Raw genomic sequence first — 25,829 nt, forward strand, 5'->3', positions numbered from 1 at the left:
TCTCTTCTTCCTCTCTCTCTCTCTCTCTTTCTCTCTCCCTCTCTGACCATCTGACTGACAGTCTAACTCTGATTGCAGCTGATGGCTCACACACACACGAGGAGTTTACTTAACTGTCCTGGAGACCTGGCAATAGCACCTCCTATTGCTTCAATGCGGAAAATGAAAAAAGAAAGAGAGAGAACCAGGGAAAGTGGGGGAGAGAGTGTGGGTAGAAGTGAAGGAGTATGAGCGAAGGGGGGGCAGTACTTATGCACAAATATGCTAATTCCATCTCAGTGTTTCCAGTCATTTGCACATTCTGTAGCAGACGAACTGAGCTCACAGGGTCCTGCCTGCATATTACATGAAGCTATTGAACTAGGGAGAGGCAACCCAATGAACTGCAGTTCAACTCCACAAACTGACACACACACACTGCACACACACACTGACACACAACTTTATACACACATACATGTACACACACTCTGCTTCCTGGAGGGGGTAGTTGGATAAGGAGACGGATGGATGGATGGATGGAGGGACAGAGAGGGGATAAAGGGAAGACAAACAGAAAAGCAATATCGTGGTCTCTTCTGGGAGTGCACCAGACCAGCCTTAATAACATGATGCTGAGGTTTGCTCTCACACTGTTTTGAAGACAATGCCTATGGCAGACACGGTCATCATAATCACATACAGCTCGAACAAAAACATTTGCCGAAAACGCGAGCTCTACTTGGGTAGTGATTCTCTTGTGAAATTAAATGATCGGAACACGTGTATTAAAAATGTGTCTGATACTGAATGGTGATAGACGGGAGTTTCGGCACCCCGTGGCGATTGATATAATTACAGTTCAGCGCTCCGATTCAGGGACATGGGGGAACCGTGTCTTGTTAACCATGGTGTTAACGACCTCTTGTGGATTAAAGTGGTGTTACGCACAGGCCGTTTTTTTTTTTTTACTTTCACGCTGCGAAAGCCCAGGTTGTGCGAGGCGCACACCCGGAAGTACCCAACGATAACATATTTCCACGTGTGGTCAACTGGAGAAGAAGAGACAACGAGGTGAGCTGCATTCTAATCTGAAGTCGAAACATTATGTTTGAATTAAGATGTGTCCCTATAGGTTGTTAGAAACGTTCATGCTTGGTTTACGTGGACGAGTTAGATACGGCGTTATTAAAGCAACTGTGTAGCAGACAGGAACAAACAGATAGCTAAAGCTGTGTTCCAGTTTGCTGTGGTTTTAACAAGGTTAATTAGCTAGATAACGTTAGTCCAATGTTTTATATGGTTTAAGTAATTGTCTAGCCACGATAACATGTTAACAGTTAATTTTTTGGCCTTAGAGCCTGTTGGGCCGCTGAGGTACATTGTTACAGACCGTAAACTAGTAAGTTAACAAACCTTGTCCGTTTTATTTTGTCCAGCAAAGCCTTAACTTAGTACCCTTTAACAGAGTCACTAGAATCACTACACTAACGGACACCGACCAGACTCTGTCACGCTGTTCGACACCGTCACGCTGTTCGACACCGTCCCTGGAAACGGAAAAAACCACGGGCATGGAGCAACCCGCGAGCATACCGGACGGCGGTTGTAACGAAGCAGACTGTCCTGAGATCGATGAGGTTGAGAACAGGACTGCAGATGGTGCAGAAGTAGAAGTGACGTCAGTAAAGTCAGAAGACGATAATGATGACATGGAGGTGACGGTGGCCTCTCACCCTGAAAACCCCCACGTTACAAACGGACTATCACACACACACACCGCAGAAACGGAGGCAGACACACACACCGCAGAAACGGAGGCAGACACACACACACACACCGCAGAAACAGAGGCAGACACACACACTGCAGAAACAGAGGCAGACACACACACACTCCCGCTTGACGACTCACACACTCAGGTGATGTTGGTGGAAAAGGATGATGTGTGTGTTAAGAAAGAGGGGGGCTACATCTCCGAGGACTCATCATCAGACAGGTAGGTACACACACACACACACACACAGCTCTACAGTAGTCTCTCTCTGCATCACCAAAACCTCCTGCCCATCTTCCTCCTCCTCAGTGACTCCTCCTCCTCCTGTGTGACTCTGGCCGCTGTGCTGGGTGAGGATGACGATGACGACGAAGGCTTCAGCCAGGAGAGGAAGCCCGTCCCTATCAGAACCATCGATGAGGTCCTGCCTGAGGTGAGTGTGCGCCTGTGTTCTCATTGTGTCCTAGTAGATGATGTGTGGTATATATGTAGCCTACATGGTTGTGTGATATAACCTGTATATTGTTTCTTACTGCGCGTGTGTGTGTGTGTGTGTGTAGGACCTGCCTGCAGTAGAGGAGATATGCATTATCCTCCCTGAGGGGTCGGAGCTACAGCCAATGGGAACCGTGTCCAGCATCATCCAACAGCTAGGTGTGACACAAACACACACTCATTCACACACACACAAGATGGCTTTCTCTCTCCTCTGACCTCTTCTTGTCTCTAACCTCTTCCTGTCTCTTGGCCAGTCATCATCCAATCTCTGAAGGACACCCCGCCCCTGAAGGAGGACAGCGTCATATTCAACTCTGATAGGCAGGCTATGGGCAAGGTAGGCGGGGCCACACAGAAGAGGTTCCACCTGGACATGTTTTTTTCGAATGGACAAGAACTCTGGTTCCTCTTCTCACATCCCTCTCTTCTCTGCTCCCTCCCTTTCTCTCTCTCTCTGACCCCCCCCATGCTCTCCATCCCTCTCCCCTCTGCTCCATCCCTCTCTCTCTCTCCTCTGTTCTCTCTCTCTCGCTCTCTCTCTGACCCCATCCCTCTTTCCTCGGCTACATCTCTCCACCCCCCAGGTGTTTGAGGTGTTTGGCCCGGTGCTCAGCCCGTTCTATGTGTTGAGGTTTAACTCTGAGGAGCAGATCACCCAGAAGCAGCTCCAGCTGCAGCAGACGCTCTACTGCTGCCCCGCCCATCAGGACTACACAGAGTACATCTTCATAGAGCAGCTCCGCCAGTACGTGCACACACAGGGGCGCACACACAGATTTAGATGCCAAGACTAACAGCTAAGACGCTACGCAGTCGACAACTGTCTGATGTGTCTTTGTTTCAGGATGAAAGGTTCTGATGCTTCCTGGAAGAATGACCAGGAGCCTCCTCCTGAGGTGAGCACACTCACACACACACTCACACGCACACACACACACTCCTACGCACTCACACTTGCATACACACACTCGCTCTCCTACGTGCACATACACACACTCGCTCTCCTTTCTACCTCCCTCTGTTCGTCACCTGCTCTCTCACGCCCCCCCCCCCCCCCAGGAGCTGGACTTCAGTGATGACGAGACCGAGCACATGGCCAAGAAGAAGAAGAAGAAAAAGAATCAGAAGAAGAGAGACTTCCCTCCAGCGGACGCCGTGCCCCTCCCTCCCCCAGGTCAGTCCCTCCCTCCCCCAGGTCAGTCCCTCCCTCCCCCAGGTCAGTCCCTCCCTCCCCCAGGTCAGCCCCTCCCTCCCCCAGGTCAGCCCCTCCCTCCCCCAGGTCAGCCCCTCCCTCCCCCAGGTCAGCCCCTCCCTCCCCCAGGTCAGCCCCTCCCTCCCCAAGGTCAGCCCCTCCCTCCCCCAGGTCAGTCCCTCCCTCCCCCAGGTCAGTCCCACCTTGTGCTGGCTGTCAGTGCCAGTAGAGGCTCTGCTGGCCTGGTTAGAATTAAGGTTGATGGTTTTAATTTATATTTTCTAGCCGGGCCTGGCACCACAGTGGGTCCAGAAATATAGCAAATACAACAAAATAATTGCCTGAGATGCATGTGACTATTGCTTAGCTGTTGTTCCTGAACCATAGATTGTGCAACTTTTTGTGTGTAGGTGCTGCACTGTCCATAGTATTAAAATCGGGGAGATTAACTTCATCCCTGCACCGAGCTTGCAACTAGCAATTTATTATAAAAATGTCTTGCTTTGGATCTTTGCTGTTGGTGTGAAGGATGTTCAGATTCAGTGACTGGCTGTGCCTTCGCGTGCGTGTGTGTGCGTGTGGATTGAGCATTTAGGCCCAGCAGCTTGGCTGGACTCTGTAGGGAAGCTTGTTGAATCCTAATGGTGTTATTTGTCTTTTCCCCACATTTGCTTGCTTGCTTGCTTGCTTGCTTGCTTGGCGGTCGTAAGAGTAAAGAGGAAACGGCTGTTCTGGTTATTATGATGCCAGGCCTATGTAACATCCTATCATACTGGATTATACATTCAAAGGCGCTTTAATCGCAGGAGGATGGCATCGAAGGGTTAGGTGTAAAACACATAACCTGCCCCTCATACACACGCGTTTATTCCGTTACATACGTGTGTTTTACCTCTCTCTCTCTCTCTCTCTCTCTCTCTCTCTCTCTCTCTCTCTCTCTCTCTCTCAATGTCCTCCAGGTGGTGACCTCTATGGCCGACCACCAATATCCCAGAGGCCTTTGCAGCAGCGAGACCACAGGGGTTTCGCACCACGGCGTGAAGGGACTCTGTTCTACCATCACCAGGGCCCCCCCATGAACACACACCCTCACACACACCCTCACACACACCCTCACACACACCCTCACACACACCCTCACACACACCCTCACGCACACCATGGACATACACCTCCACACACCTATAACCCCCACCCCCAGTACCTGCCCCCTCCCTGCCCCTACCCTCCCCCCTTCCAACCCCAGGGCTTCCCCCACTATGGCCCTCCCCCTACCTGGCCTCCCTACCACAACCTCCCCTTTTCCCACCTCCCCCCTCCTCCCCCACCTCCTCCACCTGGGCAGTGAGCCTCAGGCTACTCACACACACAGAAAAACACACGTGCACACTCACACACACGTGCATGTGCACGCACACGGCCAATAAATATATCATAGGTTCTTATTGTTGTATTCAGTTTTAGTTTCTGTGTGGATATTCTCCACCTTTGACTCCACAATTAGTATCATGCTTGGATAAAATGTGTATTTTATGGTTTGGTCTGTGTATCATGGTTTTTTGATTGATTGGATTTTTTTTTCTACGTCCTCTGCAGAGGGCTGTAATTAAGGACTGTAAAATAAAACTTCTCAATAATAAAATCAGCATGTATTTTTGGGAAATGAAACTTCTCATTAGCTACAATTGTTATTTTCTGCAGTGAAGTATAAAAACTGTTCTCTGGTAACAGGTGTCAGATTTGTAGTGTGCCATCTTGTGGATTAACTGGGTCATTGCAACACCGCCAGTAGTTGGTGTGTTTTCATCTTGCAGGAGTGACTGATTATAGAGACAGTTAAACAATGTTAAATGTTTGTAAACATTTTACGTTTGGTAAACGTTGAGAAGTTTAGCCAAAACAAGTACCAAGATAATTCCTGCTTTGACTATCCTACATGACCACAGGGGGGCGCACATCCAGCACCGTGTCCGACTCGGTGATGCATTCCAGTTCCATCGAAAGAGGCAGAGCGAGAAAAGAGGCAGAGCGGATGACAGAGGAGGGTAAAGAATTAATGTTGTTTTGGGGGAACCGGGTTGGCATTCTCACCTCCCAGATCCCTGTCTGGTAGCCTGCAGCCTTGGCTGCTGCACATTCGTTATGTAATTACTGCGTGGGCAAATATTTGCATTCAGACGGCTTGATCTAATCTGGGAAAATAACTGGAAAATAACAAGTGAAGGTAGCTCTGTGGGTCTAGATTGGAGAGTTTCTTGTTCTGCAGGCACACACACACTTGCACACACACAGAGCCCGGAGAAATATACAACACTCTGGTTTAAACTTGACTGTTTTATGCATAAAAGTGTCCAAATAATATGGATGAAGAGAGGAAAGGGAGAAAGAAGAGATGTAGAGGAGGATGGAGTCAGGAGAGTAAAACAGTCTAAAGATACCCAGTGAACAGAGAGTGTGGGAGGAGAGGGGAGGGGGAGGTGTGGGGTTGTCTATGCCTGTGTATGTGTGGGGTGGGGGGGGGGGGTGAAGAGAAAGGGACAAATTCGGGGAGGTAGAAACACAGAGGAAAAGACACAAAAATGTGGAAAATATGCCATTGTCACAGACTGCCAACAAGGTCAAACAGGTGTTTATATGTGTTTGTCCTTAAATAAAGAGGAACAGATCCAATGTCAGCCATTGTGTTCCAGCTGTGACTCATCTGCCCTGCTGCTTTAGGCATGTGTGTGCGTGTGTGTGTGTGTGTGTGTGTGGAGCTCTGTGGGGACTTACGCAGTTTGAACTGAATGGAAGTCACCGTTGATGACGGCACCATGGGGACATTCCAGGAGTTCCTTTCAGATCTCTCTCTTTACCCCCCCCCCTCTCTCTCTCTCTCTCTGACTCTCTCTCTCTGACTCTCTCTCTCTCTGACTCTTTCTCTCTGACTCTCTCTGACTCTCACTCTCTCTCTCTCTCTGTTCCTCTCTCTCACACACACACACACCTTCTTTCAATCTCCTTTCCCCCCCTTTCTCCTATTTGTTATGTGGCCATGAATGTAAGCGATCATCATCATCCCCAGTAGTGTCAGTAGTATCAAAGTCTGTCCGCACCCCTTTGTACTCCATTCCACTCGCACACCCACAGAGAGTACAAACAGCTTTCCACCAACTCTACAGAGCTCCATCTTGGTTTACAACCAGAGGGACCCCTGGCCCTACACACTCAGAAACTCTGCCAGCTCAGACAGCAGCACAGCACCACTGAACCTAGAGTCAGGGTTTGTATTTCAGTATGATCCTGCATGTTTAATTCAATATCAGTCAGGCAAATAAACTCAGAAGAAAGATTATTAATAGAAATATACCAGTCGTAGGACCTTAAATTATTAGATTATCATAGGAAAATAATCAGGGCGAGAAGCAACACACACACACTTCATGAACCCTCCATTGTTGTTGTAAGTACCAGACACAACTCATTTACACACACACAGACACACACACACTCCTCCAGGTCATAAGTCATGCTGCATTTGAATAGCAGGAAAGCGCTATACAGGGTGAGACTGTGAGAACACCTCTGTGCCACACTGCTTATCTACCCTGCCAATTTCGTCCTACACATCCTGGAGGAGAGGAGGAGGAGAGGAAGAAGAGAAGAGGACAGGAAGCGGAGGAGGGTGATGGAGATTGAGGTGAAGGTAGAGTAAAAGGAAGAAGAGAAGGATTAAGGCCGAAGAAAAAGAGAGGTTTAAAAGGGGAGAGGAAGAGGAGGAGGGTGGAGAAGGGTATAGGAAGGGGAACAGGAAAGGGAGGACGTTAGCAATCCTTAAAAAAAAAGCTTGCGTGCGTCAAGATTTGTTGTTGACGAGGCGTAACCACGGAGATGAGCTCACAACACAGTGCAATGGTAAAGGAACGTTACGGATTCGAACAACGGGCCGAGAAAGATGTCGTACCCCCTCCCTCCGGCCCCCCCGGCCCCCCCTGTTACTAACTTGGGGTTCTGCATATTAAATTCTACTGATTAATATTACTGCTCCAACTAGAGAAAGGGAGGGTGACATAAGTACAGAGAGAGGGGAAAGGAGAGCGAAAGGGGATGAATAGTGAAGTAGGAGAAATAGAGGGAGACAAAGGAAGAAGAGAGGGGGGTAATAGGTAGAGAAAGAGAATAGGGGGGAGGGAGGGGGACGGGAAGGAGGGAAGGGAGGGAGGAAGAGGAAAGGGGAGAAGGAGTGGGAGAGAGTAGGGCAGACTGTAAAAGTCTTTTTAGTAGAACAAACAAGCAGAGTGGCGGAGTGTCTCCTCTCCTCCTCGACTCCAACAATTGGCAGCAGAAGTAATAAAAACAACAATGCATGGAGGCTGTTTACAGGCTGTAGCCCGCCCCCTCGTAAACACGTCGCACGCCTCCCTCCAAACACCAGCTGGGCTGCACAACTCTTTGTTCTGTTCTGGTATTCTTCTCTGTTCTGTTCTGGAGCTCTCCTCGCTTCTGTTCTAGAACACTCTTCGCTTCTGTTCTAGAACACTCCTCTGTTTTGTTGCAGAACTCTGCTCTGTTCTGCTGTAGAACTCTCCCCTGTTTTGTTCTGGATCTCCTAAGTTCTATAATTTTTTCTCGCATTGCTCTGTTCTATTGAAGAGAAAACCATCAGACAACCAGGAATATTGCTGACAGCATGGATATGAGAAACACACACACACACACACAGCTCTGTTATAAGAGCAGTAAACTGTAGTGTAATGTAATATACCCCTGCAGTAGTATTCTGTCCCTCTCCACAAGGCTATGTTTCTGTGTAAATGGATGGCTGGTTTGGCTTGGCTGTAAATGTGTTTTTTCAGCCTTATCACTGTCTACTGCACAGATTCAAAGCTTTCATGCTGAGCAATTTTAGTGTATTTGGACGTTTAATCAAAAGATTTTTTTACGATCCAAAAATATAATTGGTTTAAAGAGGTTCTTATCTTGGCAAGAAGATCACTGGCTGTAATATCGTATCCCCCCCCCCCCCCCCCCCCCCCCTTCAAACTCACACACACCCTGGACCTGTCTCGGACTGGCCATTGGACAGTTCAGGCTAATGCCAGATAGGTCGGTTCACTTTTTGGGTCAGTCTGACTGTCAGTCCAAAAACTAAACTAAACTGTGAAACGCGTTCACACTTGACTTCTTTTTTTTTTTTTTTTAAAGCTCTGCCTTCAGCGCCTTTTGAGCGCCTTCTGAACGCCTTTTCACAAAAGCGCTTGGTTGACGTCAAGCGCCTTTTTCTAACGAGAATTTTGTAACTTGAACGGGAATCCTATGGTCTAGCGATACATTATTATCCGTTATTTTCCGTTGGTTACTTATTGCCAGCTAGCTACTATGGCCGATAAAATGCCATTACTTGCTTTAGCTTTGGCGTTTGAGGAGCCATAGCCCAAGCCATAGCCTGGTAACTAAGTTAGGTTACTAGGAAAGGTACACTCGTACCTACTCTCCACGTGATTGGTCAGCTGTCAAAAAGGCGCTTGACGTCACCAAGCTTTTTTCTGAAAAGTTGAGAAAATTGAACTCAAAAAGGCGTCGGGCTCAGCGCTTAAAAAAAAAAAAAGTTTTTGTTTTCCCATAGGGTTGCATGTAAAAAGGCGCTGAAGTCAGCGCTTTAAAAAAAAAAGAAGTCAAGTGTGAACGCGGCCTAATAGGCTTTTGGGAAACATATCTTTGCCGGCGGTGATTGATACATTTCTAAACGGATTAGCAGTTAGGATCCCACATGTTAACGTTGTATGCTTGTCAATCACTGCTGTTCTTTGTATAGCCTCAGCCCGGAACTAACCTCAGCCCGGAACTAGCCTCAGCCCGGAACTAGCCTCAGCCCAGAACTAGCCTCAGCCCGGAACTAGCCTCAGCCTAGATCTAATGGTTTTTATAACAGGTTATCAAAATTGCCACAGAAGAACACATTTTCAAAACAGGAAACAATACAAGCAGTTCAGATTTGACACAAACTCTCATGCCATTGTGAGAAGGGGAGGAGGTCACAACTAATTATTTGTTTTCTTCACAGGTGGATGTACGCATTCAGACAAAAAATCTTTCCCTTTCTCCTTCTGTTTCTCTTTCTCTCTCTCCCCCTCTCTCTCCTGCCTTTGCCAAGGTCCACATCCTCTGTTTTTTACTTTGCAGATTAATTTTTCACCCCTTAATGGTTTCCCTTTCCCACAGGCAAGGATCAGAGACAGTCTCCTGTTCTCCCTGGCACACACTCACCAACCACACGCACGCCTGCATGCACACACACAAGCGCACACACTCCCACACACACAACACACACACAACCACGCTCTCTTCCAAGTCCCAGACATGGCTGAAGGCTCGTGTTAAACTGTCTCACTGGAACACTAACGTGCAGCTCACCAACTCCTTAGAGCCAGGCCAGGTCTGTAACCTAACCGCTCACAATGAGACATTATTGGGCCATTTTCAAGGAGACTGACATGTTGTATGGATCCAGTAGTCACTGTAGCAGGAGGGAGGGAGGACATTCTCAGCTGAGATGGACCAGCAGAGGTGTCAGCACCAGGGACCAGCAAGGGGTTCATACACAGCAGTTTGACCACCTGGTACAATACCAGGCTGACCACCTGATACAAGACAAGACTGACCACCTGGTACAATACCAGACTGACCACCTAGTACAATACCAGACTGACCACCTAGTACAATACCAGGCTGACCACCTGATACAAGACCAGACTGACCACCTGGTACAATACCAGACCGACCACCTGGTACAAGACCAGACTGACCACCTGGTACAATACCAGACTGACCACCTGGTACAAGACCAGACTGACCACCTAGTACAATACCAGGCTGACCACCTGATCCAAGACCCGACTGACCACCTGGTACAATACCAGACTGACCACCTGGTACAAGACCAGACTGACCACCTGGTACAATGAAAGAAATACACCACATCACAGACAGACAACCTGTTACAAAATACTGGATGGTAAAGGTTGTACAGAGCTCTCAGACCGCACACATATACACACACACACACAGACAATGTTATACCATATCACGTATCTGCCTGTCCAAATGTTATGACTGTCTGACTATCTTAGCTTTGGATTCCTAATGGTAATCTAATTTGTATCATTTCATTGTACTATATACTGTATATTTATATGATAGAATTATTTATGTTTTTCTATGAGACGTGTCTGTGTCCCACTGCAGACTGCACCGAGGCCTGTGATTCTCACCTTAAACAAGCTTTACACATAACAGGAAGGAAAGATTCAACTGCAGAAACACACACGTACACACAACCAGAAATAACAAGCAGGTTTATTTAGACCTCTGTCCAGACGTGTGTTTTGGTTTCTCGCTCGGTGAAACACACAAACACCAAACGGATGCTGGGTCCCATGGCGACCATGATACGGCGGAACCTAACTGTGACCGCAAATCACGGTCAGAAAGTCAAACAGGCCAGACAGCTCAACATGGAAAGAAAGACATGTTTACTTTCCATCTACCTTCCCTCTCTGTTCCTCCCTCTCGCATCCCCCCCCCCTCCCTCTCTTTGTCCATTCCTCCCCCTCACTTTTTCTTTATCCCTCCCTCCCTGTTCTCCTCTTTCCGTCTCTCTTCCTCCTCCTCCCTTTCGTTCCCTCCATGTCCTCTGTCTGGTTCTGGTTAGCAGGTTGTGTTTTCACGGTTAACGGTCACATAGTTGTTCTCTCCTGAGTTCAGCCAGAGAGACACACACAAGAGCGCAGGAGATCCAAGATGGAAGGCAATCCACGTAAGCGAAGACATCTAGTATACCTCAGAGCCGCAACCACAACACAAACAGACAAGAAATAACCCATGATTTATTATGTTTAAAGTTAAAGTGCTGTGAGTGACTGTCTGTGTATCAAGTATTTGTGTATGTCTGGCAGGTGTGTGTGTGTGTACTTCAGGTGTGTTATAGCACGAGCTCTGTAGCTTATAAACAAACATCTATTACCGTGTGTGTGTGATCCCTCACAGTGGTGACAGGAGGGTAGCTAGTTGGCTGGTACACATACACACACGCGCACACACATACACAGACTCTAGGCCCACAGCCAGATAAAGTCACACCAACTCTCAAGTCAAATAAACCCAGACACTCATGCCGCCCATCTCCCCTGCCTCCTCCGTCCTCCACATTTTCCCTCCTTATTTCCCCTTCAACCTAGACATCAAACCTCACTTTTTCACAAAGTTTTTTCTGGTCTCTTTACAAACCAAGGAAGCGTCCATATTCATTCTAACCCATTCAGCATCCATTCCAGAACATTCATCCAATACACAGTTCTTCCCACTCACAAGAAATTGACACTTTTGAGCCTGTGTAGATAATATAATCTGTCAACATGATGATGATATGATCGTGCACAATACGTATTTACAGCCAAACACTTTCAACCAGGAGACACACCGTCAACGTTCAAATGCTTTATTGTATAAAAATATGATATAGAAATATTCTGCATAGCTAGTCCAAATAGGGGATGAAGACCGTACCCCCCCTCCCCCATTCAGAGGTCAGGGATCTGTGGGCAGGGGCCAGTAACAGGAAACTAACACAGGTGAGCCGCCATATTAACCTGACAGGTGTTCAAGCTCATTGGTTGATGTTAATGAAGTGATTGGGTGAACGCCAAGAAGACTTCCTGGTTGGTGATCATGTGATGGTGTCTGTTCTGCTAGGTCTTCCTGGACAGTGATCATGTGATGTCTTCCTGGTTGAACTTCAGCAAAGGTTTATCACTACAATTCAACATTATATACCAGGTTAGAAATAAGTTAACATTATATAATACAAATTATGTTTCATTTCAAGGGACAGCACTTGATACAAAAATAATGATCACAGTGTATTTTCTTGGAAAAGACTGATATTGCAATGAAGAAGAATAAAGTTGAAAAAACAACATTTGGTGGCAATAAATTATATAATCAATATCTATAACAACAAATAAAAACCATAATACAACATGACAAACACGTTTAAAACCACAGTCTCTAGCTTCAAAGTCTGTAGGAGGATCAGGCTGTGACAATTGGGGTCTTAATTCTCAAAAACGTCCCCCAAAACGTCCCCCAAACCCCCGAGACAAACCCACTCTCTCAGTCTCTCCACACCTTTCCATCCTGCCTGTATCTGGCCATCTTCACCACTGCTTCTGGAGACTCTGGTCACCACCAGCTCATCCCCCCCCCCTCTCTCATCCTCCATGGTGTGTTGTGGTGGTGGCTGGAGTGGCTGGCTGGCTTGGGCTCCCAGGGCTAGTCCAGTCTTCTCCAGTATGTGGGTATACAGCGACACACCTCCTCACTGAAGTAGTACCCCTGCTCACACCTCCTCTTCCTCACATCACATGGAGGTCTGAAACAACTGGATGATGGAGGGATAGAGGGAGGGAGAGACAGAGAAAGAGAGAGAAAGACCAAGAGAGACAGAGCGAGATGGAGAATGAGAGAAAGAGACGTTCCAGGTGTTAGACCGGACCCTCCTTAGACATAGTGACCTTGTTGGACCCAGTTCAGACACTGGATACTGACTGGTCTGTCATGGTCATCAATCATGCTCTACAAGGTCAGACAGGGTCACCTATGAAGGGGTGGGGTGTCTGTATGTGTGGGCAGGAGTGGGGGTCGGTGCTAAAGAGGAAATGGTTAACTGGCAGCCATAAGTTTCTATTGGCAGGTCCGGTCAGTCAGAAGTCTTGTATTACAGTCATGGGTCAAAGTTTTTCAGAGCTGTAAAGTGGAAGTGTGTATATGCGTGTGCTGGAGTATTAGTGTGTGTGTGTGCGCACAATAGTGTGTGTGTGTGAGAGAGAGAGTGCATGTGTCTACAGTACTTAAAAATTAAACACAATGCACACGTTCATAAATGGTCACATACCTCATTCTCTATATGCCCTCCAGTCTCCCTCCCTTCTCGTACCCCCCCTCCCCCAGCACCCCCTCTCTCTCTGTCCTTGTCCCCTTTCCTACTCCCTGTGCCCTCCACCCGCTCCATTTCTTCTCACCTCCCCTCCCCCCCATGCCCTCCCTTCCCCCCTTCGTACCTGCACGTAGGCTGGTGAAACCTGCGTCCTTTCAGGAAGCACCTGTTTGGTGACTCGTTGCACTCGCAGACACAGCGGGCCCGGTCCAGGGGCTGGTGGCGGGGGCAGGAGCGCGTGCAGATGCAGCCGCATGTGTCCCTGTTGAAGGTGTAGTGGGCGGGGCAGGACGAGGGCGGGGCCTTGCACACGCACTGACAGGTGTTCCTGTCCAGGTGGCGCTGCGGGCCACAGGCCACGCCCCCCGGGGGCCGGCGACAGACGCACTGACAGGTCTCCTCGTCCAGTTCTCTGTCTGGACCACACAGGTCCTCATCGAATAAAGCTGGGAAAGGGGAAGGGGGAGGGACAGGATAAGATGTCAGCAAGATGACTAGACAACAGGAAACGGATCAGCTCTTGAATCAGCATTGGGATGTTGCAGCTGACCGAGTTACTGAGATGGTAATGGAGAAGACTTCAACGTTGCATTAAGAGGACATCCCAGTCCCGTTAAGATGACATCACTGCCATGTTTAGGCATGATGTTGTATCAGGCTGAACCTCCCATCAGGAAACTGTAGTGTTTATACATCCTCCCTCGGATATGTGCAGACTGCAGATCTGATGCTGGGGATTTCGTGGAAGTCTCGGTGCAGTGTGTGTGTGCTAGTGTGTGTGTATGTGTGTGTATGTGTGTGTGTGTGCTTGTGTGTCTGTATGTGTGTGTGAGCGCGGGTCCTCCAGGGTTTATGTAAGCTGGTCTATAAGTGGACAGTTGTTTCCTGACATCATAGGTAAAGTATGTAGTGAGACATTCCTGGGACAGAATCCATCTCTCCATCCAGCCCCCAGCAGCTCCACCAGATGTTACCCCTTCACTTTTGGAGAACAAGCTCCATCACAGACAGAGAGAGAGAGAAGGAAAAAGAGAGAGAGTGTGTGAGAGAGAGACAAGGAGGCAAGCAGGGAGATATTTACAGAGAGATCTGTCTGGCGTCTGCTCTGCATTCCTGTAGTTTGTGTTGGTTTGTTTACTGATCAACAGGCCCCGATAACAGAGGGAGCGAGAGGGAGAGACAAGGCGTTCTGCTGGGTCAGTTTGTCTAAAAACGCTGCTGTCTTGTTTATGGGAGGTTGTGTTGAATCTGGAGTTTAAAACAACATGCGGTTTCTCTCGGGTTATAAACCATGCCGTCACTACGGTGACTACGTGCTTCTGCTGGTGCTGTTCCTGTTCCTATCAGCAGTTCCTCTGAGGAATCTGATGACTATTATGGGATATACTGTTTGATCGATGATACGTGATGTGTGTGTCTGATGATGTTTTTGTGTGATGATTTTTGTCTGATGATGTGTGTGTGTGTGTCTGATGGTATGTGTGTGTGGGTGTGTGTGTTTGATGGTGTGTGTGTGTGTGGGTGTGTGTGTTTGATGGTGTGTGTGTGTGTGGGTGTGTGTGTTTGATGGTGTGTGGGTGTCTGTGATGATGAATGTGCAGGTTCAGGCGAGACCAGCACCATCCATCATCAGCAGCGACAGCTCAGAGATCACAGACCACCTCAACCTCGAGCTTTCACACCTCAAACTCAACTACAAAATCCCTTTCTCACCTCAACCTCGAGTCATGGAGTGTGTGTGTGTGTGTGTTTGTGTGTTCTTATCAGAGAGCTTGTGTAGGGCTTATCTGATGAGGGAGGAGGGCCCTGGATTGGGGAGGGAGGGGTTAAAGTTCATCTGATTGTAAGTATGACATCAGTGTAGAGCTGGCAGCATGGTAGATGGTGAAAAACAACTATTTCACCTCCAACTATTTCACCTCCAGAGTGAAATAGTGTGTAGTACTGACTTGTGTCTGTCTGTGTCTCTGTGTGTTTGAGTGTGTGTGTGTCTGTGTGGGAAGTGTGAAATCTCTGGTCAGACTGCAGATAGTGATATACGTCTCTACCCAAAACACACCCACCCACAAGCGCACACACACACACACACACACACACTGTGAGTGTGACTACTGGAATACTCACCAGGGTGTCGTTGCGAGGATGGGAATGATGATGAAGGAGGATGTGTGTCCAGCTGGGGTACACATCTACAGAAACGCTCGCTCCAGCGCAGACTACGAGGACACGTCCTATTGGCTGTTGGGCACCTGCAGGGGAGGGACCATGGGTGATTCAAATCAATTAAATATCATCAATAAGCCTCCTCTAATTGCCTCCGTTACATTGCCTTTAGAGTCACACAGTAGCCGTTATAACCGTGCACTCAAACACAGCCGTTACTGTTAACACAAACACACATGGATGAGGCCAGACAAAGCCATTACCCTGGGCAGTTATCTACCACCAACCAGGAACACACTTCACACACACAGTTACCACCAGAGCACAAGTGCACTTCAGGGGGTTCATCCTGAGGATGTCATCTAATAATGTCATTCATTTAGCAGATGCTTTGAACCTGTGATCTCTTGACCTGCAGTCAAATGATCTTCCACTGAGCCACATTTGTCCAATATGACGCTGCCATTCCACTGCAGGTCCAGCTACTCCCCAGTAGAAGATCAAAGGCATTCTTAGATGGCCTAATTGGATGAGTCAATCGGTAGGTTTTTATGACATAATGTTATCTAAAGATATGAAACGGTGACCTAACAAACAAACACCGCCTCTTCCTCCTCCTCCTCTTCATCCCCATCAAAGAGATAAACCCTCAGAGCTGATGCTGTCAGATAAGAGAAAGGAGGGAGAGGAGAAAAGGGAGGAGGAAGAACGAGGTGATAAGAGAGATGCAGGGATGAGAAGCTGAGGAGAGAGAGGAGGGGAAAAGGGCACAAGAAGAAACAAAATTGACAGAGGAGAAAGAGAGAGGAGTTCTGTTCTATTTTCAGTCTAACTCTATACACATGCTGGGGCTGGCAGGGTTGACCATCTTATAAAAACCACATGGCACACACACACACGCACACACACTTAAGTGACTGATAGTTGTGGACAGAAAGTTTCACACACTTCCAGACCCGAGCCAGACCTAAATAGGGCTGCTTGTTTTGGTCTGTTGTCGATGTTATCAGAGCTCAAGCTCCAGGGCAGCCCAGACTCCATAGAGTCAAACCAAGCGCACCTTCTACAAAAAGCCTGGCAATAATGTCATAGTGAGACCTGATCTCAACTATTCTTCCTTTCTTTCTTTAGTTTTACATTCCTTCTTTTTTTTGTTCTCTTTCTGTCTTTCTTTCTCTCAATTAGTTTCCTTGTTCCCCAAATTTCTCTCTCTCTCTCTCTCTCTCTCTCTCTCTCTCTCTCTCTCTCTCTCTCTCTCTCTCTCTCTCTCTCTCTCTCTCTCTCTCTCTCTCTCTCTCTCTCTCTCTCTCTCTCTCTCTCTCTCTCTCTCTCTCTCTCTCTCTCTCTCTCTCTCTCTCTCTCTCTCTCTCTCTCTCTCTCTCTCTCTCTCTCTCTCTCTCTCTCTCTCTCTCTCTCTCATGATTACCCTATTTCCCCTCCCCCTCCTCACCCTGTCCTGAGGAAATGCCAGTCATAGGTGAGCCCTGAATGAACAGTCTAGAAAACTTGCTACATTTTCTCTTGAAAGTCAAACAACAGTTCCCTTCCGCTCTTCCTCTTCCTCCCCCTCCCCTCCTCCTCTTTCTCCTCCTTCTTCACCTCCTCCTCCCCCTCCACTCCTCCTCTTTCTCCTCCTTCTTCACCTCTTCCTCCCCCTCCCCTCCTCCTCTTTCTCCTCCTTCTTCTCCTCCTCCTCCCCCTCCTTCTCACTTCCTCTTCTAAGTTCAGTCTTCAGAGGTAGTTATTGGTTGATGTATGACCCTGCTACAACATTCTGTCATTTGTGTGTGTGTGTGTTTGGGTGTGTGTGTGTGCTTGCGTGTGTGCGTGTTCAGGTGTGTGTGTTTGGGTGTGTGCATGTTCAGGTGTGTGTGTGTTCAGGGGGCTTTAGGGAGAGGGAAAGGAGAAGCTTGGAGGGAAGGTTAAGGGAGAGGGGGATGAGGGGATGAGGGTGAGCATGAGGGTCATGGTGAGGAGGGTGAGGAGGGGGAAGAGGGTGAGGAAGGTGAGGAGGGTGAGTGGGGGGTAGAATAGGTCCCTCAGAGCTACATCACAACTTGAACATACATAAGACCACAGAGCTACATAAGAACTGAGATATGAGTGAATGTGTCTGCTAAGCTGTAAACACAGCAGCTGCATAAAAAGCAGAACCAACCCTGCTCTCAGTGTGTTTAGACAGCGTGGATTTCTAATGTGTTTGTAACTGTTGAGTTGAGTGGTTGGGGATGGAGAGGGGAAGGTGGTGGTGGAGGCGGTGGTGGTGGTGTGGGGGGGGACTATTCTGACTGCCGGCAAGGACTAAAACAAATTGCTAAAGTCATTCGGAGACGGCTGGGAGACGAATGTGCACGTTCCAGATCGACAATGTGTTCTCAATTACCATCCTACCTTCTACTGGGGCTATAGAGGAAGAGAGAGAGGGGGGAGAGAGGGAGAGAGGGAGAGAGAAAGAGAGAAGGAGGGAGAGGGTGGGGGTAGAAAGAGAGTGTTGGAGGGAGGGAGGCAGGGATAGAGAGATAGTGATGACTACCATGTGCTGGTGCACCTTGTATAATTCACACCATACGTGTGCGTTCTGATGCAAGTGCAGACGATCGATAGACACGATAACTCCACCAACACATGTGACTTACCCATGACACCTAACATGTTTTCCGTTTGACTACTGCTGGGTGGGTGTGTGGGTGTGAGATTTCACCATCTCTCTCAAACTTTTCTCTCCCCCTCTCTCGCTATCTCTCTCTCCAACTTCCTCACTCACTCTCTCTCTCTACCTCTTTCACTCTCTTCCTACCTCTCACTCCCCCCCCATGTCAACCGATTTACAAGGCAGATCTATGAAGTGTGCATTCCAGATAACACACGTCACCTAGAGAAACAGAGCTCAGCTAGACAGCGCTTTGTCCTGAAACTCTATCCACTAGTCGCCATGACAATGTAACGTATGTTTCTGGAACCCATCGGACGTTGATATAAACGTCAAAACGCCTCTTCTCTCATTTCCCTCTCCTCCTCCTGTCCTCTTTCCTTCTTTTTCCCTCCTCCTCCCCCTCCCACCCTCCCTCCCTCCCTCTCCCGTCTCCTTCCCCTCCTTCTCTCCTCTCTGCAGGTGAATGCTGCTCCAGCAGTAAGGTCTTAGCAGCAGAGTGTATTATATTAAGCTGCTTGAGGTCTGAACAATACCTGTTACATAAACTATAAACTTGGAACTTTCCCTCACACCCTGAAGTGGTTGGGACACACACACACACAGACGGAGAGGTCATTAGGACCTCCTGCAAAGTGTTTCCTCTTGGCCCCGCCCAGAGCACCACACAGACAGGAAACTGTCAACAACGGACAGGAAATATAGGTGTCCAAGCTAATTATCCATTAGGAACATGTATATCCTGTGTAGAACACTTCAGCCAAGAAACACATACCCCTACACACACACACACACACACACGCACGCACACACTCCAAAGAGTGTCAGCATTATAGAATCCCAGCATACTCGTGTGTGTATGTGTGAGAGAGTGCGCATGTGTGTGTGTGAGTGCACATGTGTGTGTGTGAGTGCATGCTTGTGTGTGTGTGTGTGTACTTACTCTGGCAGGGCTCTTCTTATGATGGAGTGGACCTGTCTGTAAACGTCAAGCTTGGAGAGGCACCGACATTGAGTGTGGTTGGCTACACTGATGGTGACAGGCTTTATGTTCTGGGTTATAGGAACTGTGATTTCAAAGAGCTGTAAGGTGAGGGGGAGGGGGGGGAAAGAGATATAAAGATAAATTAAGAAGGGCATAAAGAGAATCATTCAAGTTTTTAGTTGAGGCTGCAGTCAAACAGTACCTTAAATACACAATAATAATCTCATGCATCCATTGCTCCCTCCCTCCCTCCTTTTCCTCTCCTCTCCTTTCCTCTCCTCTCCTTCTTCCCCCTTCCCCTGCCTCCCTCCCTCATTTTTCTCTATTCCTCCCTCCTCCCCCTTCCCCCCTCCCTCTCTCCCTCCCTGGTTTAATCAACACCAGTAAAAGACTGCTGTTGGAGAGGAGAGGCTGTGATAACCGTGAGCCCTTAGGCTCTGGAGCAGTAATGGTGTGAATAGAAAACCTCACTGACACAGTCTCATTGACCTGCATCCAGAATCCTTCACTTAAATAACCCCTCAGCTGACAGCTGGGGATTACACTGACCAAGTCTCCCCTCACTTCAACACAGACACCTCTTAATAAACCAGTGAGTCTCCAGGTATTTGACCGGTCTCTCTCCTCTCCAGGTATTAGACCGGTCTCTCCTCTCCAGGGTGATTAAATCTGAGTCTCCCTGACCCGGAACGCTGGTTGCCATGGCAGCCAGGGATCACAACCTCCCAGGATTGGGCCAGACTGAGCAGCTTTCCTTTCAGGCAACGCATACAAAGCCTCAGACCTGCACAACCCTATGACAACCTTACAACCACCTTATCACAACCTTACGACAACCCAACGGCAACCTTATGACTCTATATCAACCGTGTAACAACCTCATAACCCTATAACAACCTTACAACCCTTTTAAAGCTTTATAACATCCTTTCAAGCCTTTTAAAGCCTTATGTCAACCTTACTACAACCCCATAACAACCTGACAACAGCTACCAGAAACTGCAAGAACTGTAACTGCATCCAGTAGAACAGTCCGGAAACTTCCAAGCCTCCACATAACCACTGAAACCCCAGCAGATATAACTTAGGGAGGCTTAGTCAGTGTCAGAGGAAAGGAGTGAGTGAACCTTCATCCTTAGAGAGGAGAGAGAGGGAGCGAGGGAGAGAGAGAGAGAGAGACAAAGAAAGAGAAAGAGAGGGAGATAGAGAGAGGGACAAAGAGAGAGAGATAGAGAAAGGGAAAAGAGAGTGAAAAGATGAACAATAGGTGAAATAGATGGGTGGAATGGGTGTCACATAGCGGGCAAAGCATGACGCACAGAAGATTCTCTCTCTCATTTCTTCCATCCTCTCCCACCTCAGTAGGAGTAACAGTAGGGGAGTGGCGCTTCCTAACCCTCCCTCCACCCCCCCCACCCATACCTTCCTCTGCCTCCCCCCACCTCCTCCCACCCCCGTCTTAATGTACTCTACAATAGACTTCATTTCCTCCTCCCTCCCCCTTTCCTCCTCCCTCCCTTAAGGAAACAGCCAGTAACAAGTAACAATGCCCTGGCAGAAGCCCCCCCCCTCCCTCCTTACGGTACAGACCAGTTCATCATCTCCAGCCTGTTTAAACGGTGCCTGACCCCCCCCCCCCCCCGCTCTGGGAGGCAAATCCAGTCCTCCGCCCCCAGTGCTGGGCTATTGTTACAGCGACTCAGCGCACATCCTATCTAGTGTGTCCTGCAGGGGGGAGCAAGCCTGATTCAGGTCACCTTGGAGATCGTCCTACAGAACGTGTAACACACACACACGCAGACAGACAAACGCACACGCAGACAAACGCACACACCCCCTCACCGTCTTGCTGATGTAGGAGGTGGAGATGTTCATGCACTGGCGGTCTTCGCTGTTGCAGCACCCTCCACATCTGTAGACAGACACGCAGGGGGGTTTATAGAAGGTGTTTGTGGGCGCGCCAAACTCCCTGGCCACATCTAAACAAGCCTCTCTGGGCATGCACAGGATCTTTCTCCACTCAGTCTCTATACCTGTGGGACAGTGTGGCAGGAAGGACGACACGCGTTAACACAGTCGCACACAACACCCCAAAACACACACAACACCCTAAACTATACACGATACTCCAAATTCACCCCATAAGACAATGATGATATTATTATACCCTGCATCCCTCACATAGACTACAGTCTGTAGGACCACAGGGGTCTACAATTCTACTGTCAAAAACAGTACCAATGGGACTCTTGTTGTAGTCTCATGACCAAGAAGCTAGCTAAAACCACTATTATCAGACAGCTATACACAGACCAGAGATTCTAAACACTGGAGGGATGCTAAGCTAGACACTGATGCTCCCTGGACAGTTCAATCAAGACCAGGATCGTCTCTTACTCTTTAGCACGTCCATGTTGAGGTAGGCAGCGGCGAAGGTGATTGGGTCGTCGGTGCGCGTCTCGGACGAGTGGGCGTGGCTGGGGGCATGGAAGCGTGAGCCGCGTTTGGTGCGGCACTTGAGGGCGGTCCAGTAACCGGGGGAGACGAGGCGGAGCAGCTCGTCCACGCTTCCTGCCGACCTCAGCTGCAGCTCCACGTCTGGCTCCTCCTGGAGGAGGAGAGGAGAGGTTAGGAGGAGGAGGAGAGGTTAAGAGGAGGAGGAGAGATTAGGGGCGGAGGAGAGGTTAGGGGAGGAGGAGAGGTTAGGAGGAGGAGAGGAGAGGTTAGGAGGAGGAGCGGAGAGGTTAGGGGCAGAGATGGAGAGTTTAGGGGCGGAGGAGGAGAGGCTAGGGGAGGAGGAGAGGTTAAGGGCGGAGGAGAGGTTAGGGGCGGAGGAGGAGAGGAAACGTTAGGGGCGGAGGAGAGGTTAGGGGCGGAGGAGGAGAGGTTAGGGGCGGAAGAGAGGTTAGGAGTGGAGGAGGAGAGGTTAGGGCGGAGGAGAGGTTAGGGGTGGAGGGCAGAGGAAAAGGATGGAGGGAAGAGAGAGATGGAAAGGGGGAAGAGGGGAGGAGAGAGATGGAGAGAGAGGGAGGGAGGGAGGAGAGGAGGATGGGTTACGGATGGAATGAGGGAAGAGAGGCTGGGAATGAAAGGAGTTGAAAACGAAGAGGGTTGGGTTGGAGGGAAGGAGTGATAGGTGTGGCTCGTAGAGCATTTGACCCCAGATCTATGCGTCACAGGTTCAAATCCCACTGTACATAGTTTGGAGGGAGGGAGCAGAGGAGAAATATCCATTTTCTGTTACAATGCTGCTAGATGTCCCACGCACCACACATATACACACCACACACACACCACACACATACGGTCAGTGTGTGTGTGTGTCGAAAGGCATATACCAACACGTTCGCATGTTCCCAGCTTCACCACCGTGGGAAAAATATGAGTCTCTGACGTCATAAATCTGCTTTCGAGACAGACACAGACTATAAACAAACTCAGATCCAAATAAACCTGATGTAAAGCACAATGGAACCACACGAGAACAGGAATAGGGCCCATTGTTGCTGTGTGACAGACAGGGAGTACGGCCTGTGCTGATGCAGACCACCAGGACGGAGGCCAGCCGTGACTCAGTGTCTGCTCTGTCCTCTACAAATACACTGCACAATGATCGCTCTCTAACAAAAGAGAGAGAGAGAGAGAGAGAGAGAGAAGGGGAAAGAGAGAGTGAAAGGGGGAGGGGGGGGAGAGACCACATATTTGGCGGCGAACAGTCATGTTGCAAAATTATAATATCAGTTCAGTCTGTTTCTATGTCTTCCTCTTCTCTGTACCCCCCTCCCAACCCCCCCCTGCACCCTTCACCTCTCTCTTCCTCCCTTTCTTCTTCTCTGGATAAGTTAAGATCCGGATGTTCCTCATAGGTAACAGAAGTCTGGAATACCACTCACCTGAGCGAACACACACACACAAGCGCCTGTTTGAATTGAACCTGCTGTCTCAGACCCACTGATAATCACTGAGCAGACAACAGCTACAGTCTGTATGTGCTGTTGACTGAATATGTAAACACACACACAAACTTCCAGTGTGCCTGTAATTGTAACAAATGGCAAATAAATGTAAAAGTTGAAATTGAACACACACACAGAATCAGGGGAATTCTAACAACATTAAGATATTTCTCGGTAACTTGTATGAATGTGATTCCTTCTGAAAACTTTTCCCACTGCGCCAAGCTAACTGACAGGATTTTTCCGTTCGCCTAGGTTTTCCAAAAACAAAGTCAGAATCAATAAGACAGAGTCAAAATAATAAAATACTATCCCTCTGCAGGCATTTTGATTTGATTAGATTTTTTGTTTGAATAAATAAAGATTGAGTAAAAATAAATACCAATCAGAGTCAGTGATGGTGGAGAGAAAGGTTCTAAGCCTGAGGTCACCGCGATTGTCAGTCAATTTAATAACACACTCAGGAATATTTTATGTTTTCTATTTGCGCCATGATAAATAAAACATCACTTTAATGAGATCAACTGCAATCTAAATCTTGTCAAACACAGGATCTCCCGCAAAGACAAAGCAGAGATGAATACCGCCTCTCTCTCTCTCTCTCTCTCTCTCTCTCTCTCTCTCTCTCTCTCTCTCTCTCTCTCTCTCTCTCTCTCTCTCTCTCTCTCTCTCACGCACACACACACACACACAGCTGGTCCATACATTTGGTTTCATCTATATTTATGGTTCCAGGAGGACCAGTTCTGAGGTTCTGAGGTTCTGAGAGAGACTGGCTATGTTCTGCTGGACTTGCAGTGCTGACCTGAACCTTAACCAGGAGAGGAAGAAGGGGTGGAGGAGATAGATGAAGGGAGAGATGGAGAGAGATATGAAGGGAGTCATTGTGGGACAAATAGAGGAGAGAAATGAAGAGAGGAAGAAAGTCATGGAGGGATGTAGAGAAGAATGGAGAGATGTGGGAGAGGGAGAGATGAGAGGGAGGAATGGAAAATGCAGGTGAAAAATGGGAAGACGGAAAGAGGCATTGAGAGAGATAGAGTGACATGGAGAGATGCAGAGAGATAGAGTGACATGGAGAGATGCAGAGAGATAGAGTGACATGGAGAGATGGAGGGGGGAGAGTGACATGGAGAGATGGAGAGAGATAGAGTGACATGGAGAGATGGAGAGAGATAGAGTGACATGGAGAGATGGAGAGAGATAGAGTGACATGGAGAGATGGAGAGAGATAGAGTGACATGGAGAGATGGAGGGGGGAGAGTGACATGACGAGAGATGGAGAGAGATAGAGTGACATGGAGAGAGATAGAGTGACATGGAGAGATGGAGGGGGGAGAGTGACATGACGAGAGATGGAGAGAGATAGAGTGACATGGAGAGAGATAGAGTGACATGGAGAGAGATGGAGAGAGATAGAGTGACATGGAGAGAGATAGAGTGACATGGAGAGATGGAGGGGGGAGAGTGACATGGAGAGATGGAGGAGAGAGAGTGACATGGAGAGATGGAGGAGATACAGTGACATGGAGAGATGGAGGAGAGAGAGTGACATGGAGAGAGATAGAGTGACATGGAGAGAGAGAGAGTGACATGGAGAGATGGAGGAGAGAGAGTGACATGGAGAGAGATAGAGTGACATGGAGAGATGGAGGAGAGAGAGTGACATCCAGAGATAGAGGAGAGAGATAGAGTGACATGGAGAGATGGACGAGGGAGATAGAGTGACATGGAGAGATGGAGAAGAGAGATAGAGTGACATCCAGAGATAGAGGAGAGAGAGTGACATCCAGAGATAGAGGAGAGAGATAGAGCGAAGGAGACGCTCCTCCAGAGCTGGGTATGTTTATGGGTCCTGTCTGATGTCACAGTATTGTGATGTTATTATGATGTGAAGCTTAAGTGGTGTAATGTTACTGTGATGTCATACTATAATTGTGGTGCTTCTGTGCGGGTGTGGTGCTACAGGACTACTGTGATGCTACTGTGATGTCAGAATCAGTCAGAATCAGAATAGTGTTTTAATTTTAAAGTAAGTGGTGTCATGCTACTGTGATGCCACAGTGATGTCATGCCACTGTGATGCTACTTTGATGTCATGCTACAGTGATGCTATTGTAGGGGAAGCACCACAATGTTAGTTTAACAGTAACCACAGGCCATAACACACACCACAGAGTCATTACTGTACAATCAGGGCTTCCATGATTTTACACACACTCACACACACAAAGCGGCACGCGCCACACGTGTATATATTTGTCAGAATCTCAGCCCATAACATTACAGTTGATGTTGGAGATTTGTGGTTAAGGCTGGCAGCCCTGGTGTAAACTGAGGAGTGTGTGTCTGTGTGTGTGTGTCTGTGTGTATGTTTACACCAGATATGCAGGTCACACTCCAGAACCTGAACGAGCATACACACTCACGCACACACACTGCAGACCCTGTCCTGTCTAATCAGCCCTGGGTCTAACAGGGGAGTGATGGATAGCTCCTGCTACTGAGTAGTAAAACACATGTGAGGCCTCTGCTACTTATAGAAGAGAGGAGAGACAGAGAGAGAGAAAGAGAGAGAGAGAGAGAGAGAGAGAGGGAGAGAGAGAGAGAGAGAGAGAGAGAGAGAGAGAGAGAGGGAGAGAGAGAGAGAGAGAGG

The 25,829-nt window shown here is 48.3% G+C and overlaps 2 protein-coding genes across 3 annotated transcripts in view; one reads left to right on the top strand and one right to left on the bottom strand.

Moving 5' to 3' along the window:
• Nucleotides 1-968: 968 nt before the first annotated feature.
• Nucleotides 969-5,174, top strand: naf1 (nuclear assembly factor 1 homolog (S. cerevisiae)). 2 transcript variants are annotated; one of them, XM_084686291.1, is made up of 9 exons: nt 969-1,053; nt 1,448-1,978; nt 2,066-2,189; nt 2,317-2,410; nt 2,509-2,591; nt 2,839-2,999; nt 3,099-3,150; nt 3,314-3,428; nt 4,406-5,174. In XM_084686291.1, the coding sequence occupies exons 2-9, from the start codon at nt 1,554-1,556 to the stop codon at nt 4,792-4,794; spliced, it is 1,443 nt and encodes a 480-aa protein (XP_084542417.1). In that variant the 5' UTR covers nt 969-1,053; nt 1,448-1,553; the 3' UTR covers nt 4,795-5,174. The 2 variants fall into 2 exon arrangements, with proteins under 2 accessions (XP_084542417.1, XP_084542416.1); XM_084686290.1 differs by having other exon boundaries at nt 994-1,053; nt 1,419-1,978.
• Nucleotides 5,175-11,906: 6,732 nt separating this feature from the next.
• The window catches only part of vegfc (vascular endothelial growth factor c), a 17,615-nt gene continuing 3,692 nt past the window's right edge, over nt 11,907-25,829 (bottom strand). The window contains exons 2-7 of the mRNA XM_084688038.1: nt 21,615-21,825; nt 21,060-21,250; nt 19,176-19,315; nt 15,544-15,668; nt 13,544-13,865; nt 11,907-12,864 (exon numbers count right to left, since the gene is read on the bottom strand). Of these exons, the coding sequence (XP_084544164.1) occupies nt 12,756-12,864; nt 13,544-13,865; nt 15,544-15,668; nt 19,176-19,315; nt 21,060-21,250; nt 21,615-21,825 (1,098 nt within the window). The 3' untranslated portion in view covers nt 11,907-12,755. The remainder of the gene's footprint in view (nt 12,865-13,543; nt 13,866-15,543; nt 15,669-19,175; nt 19,316-21,059; nt 21,251-21,614; nt 21,826-25,829) is intronic.

Source organism: Hypomesus nipponensis, chromosome 22 (genome assembly GCF_054491055.1).
Source record: "Hypomesus nipponensis isolate SF chromosome 22, ASM5449105v1, whole genome shotgun sequence".
Taxonomy (NCBI): Eukaryota; Metazoa; Chordata; class Actinopteri; order Osmeriformes; family Osmeridae; genus Hypomesus; species Hypomesus nipponensis.

Bases quoted from the DNA above. Each gene is read 5' to 3' on its own strand.
- naf1 (XM_084686291.1), top strand. From the start codon at position 1,554: ATGGAGCAACCCGCGAGCATACCGGACGGCGGTTGTAACGAAGCAGAC. The intron at 3,151-3,313 runs GTGAGCACACTC...CCCCCCCCCCAG, and splicing joins ACCAGGAGCCTCCTCCTGAG to GAGCTGGACTTCAGTGATGA. The intron at 3,429-4,405 runs GTCAGTCCCTCC...AATGTCCTCCAG, and splicing joins CGTGCCCCTCCCTCCCCCAG to GTGGTGACCTCTATGGCCGA.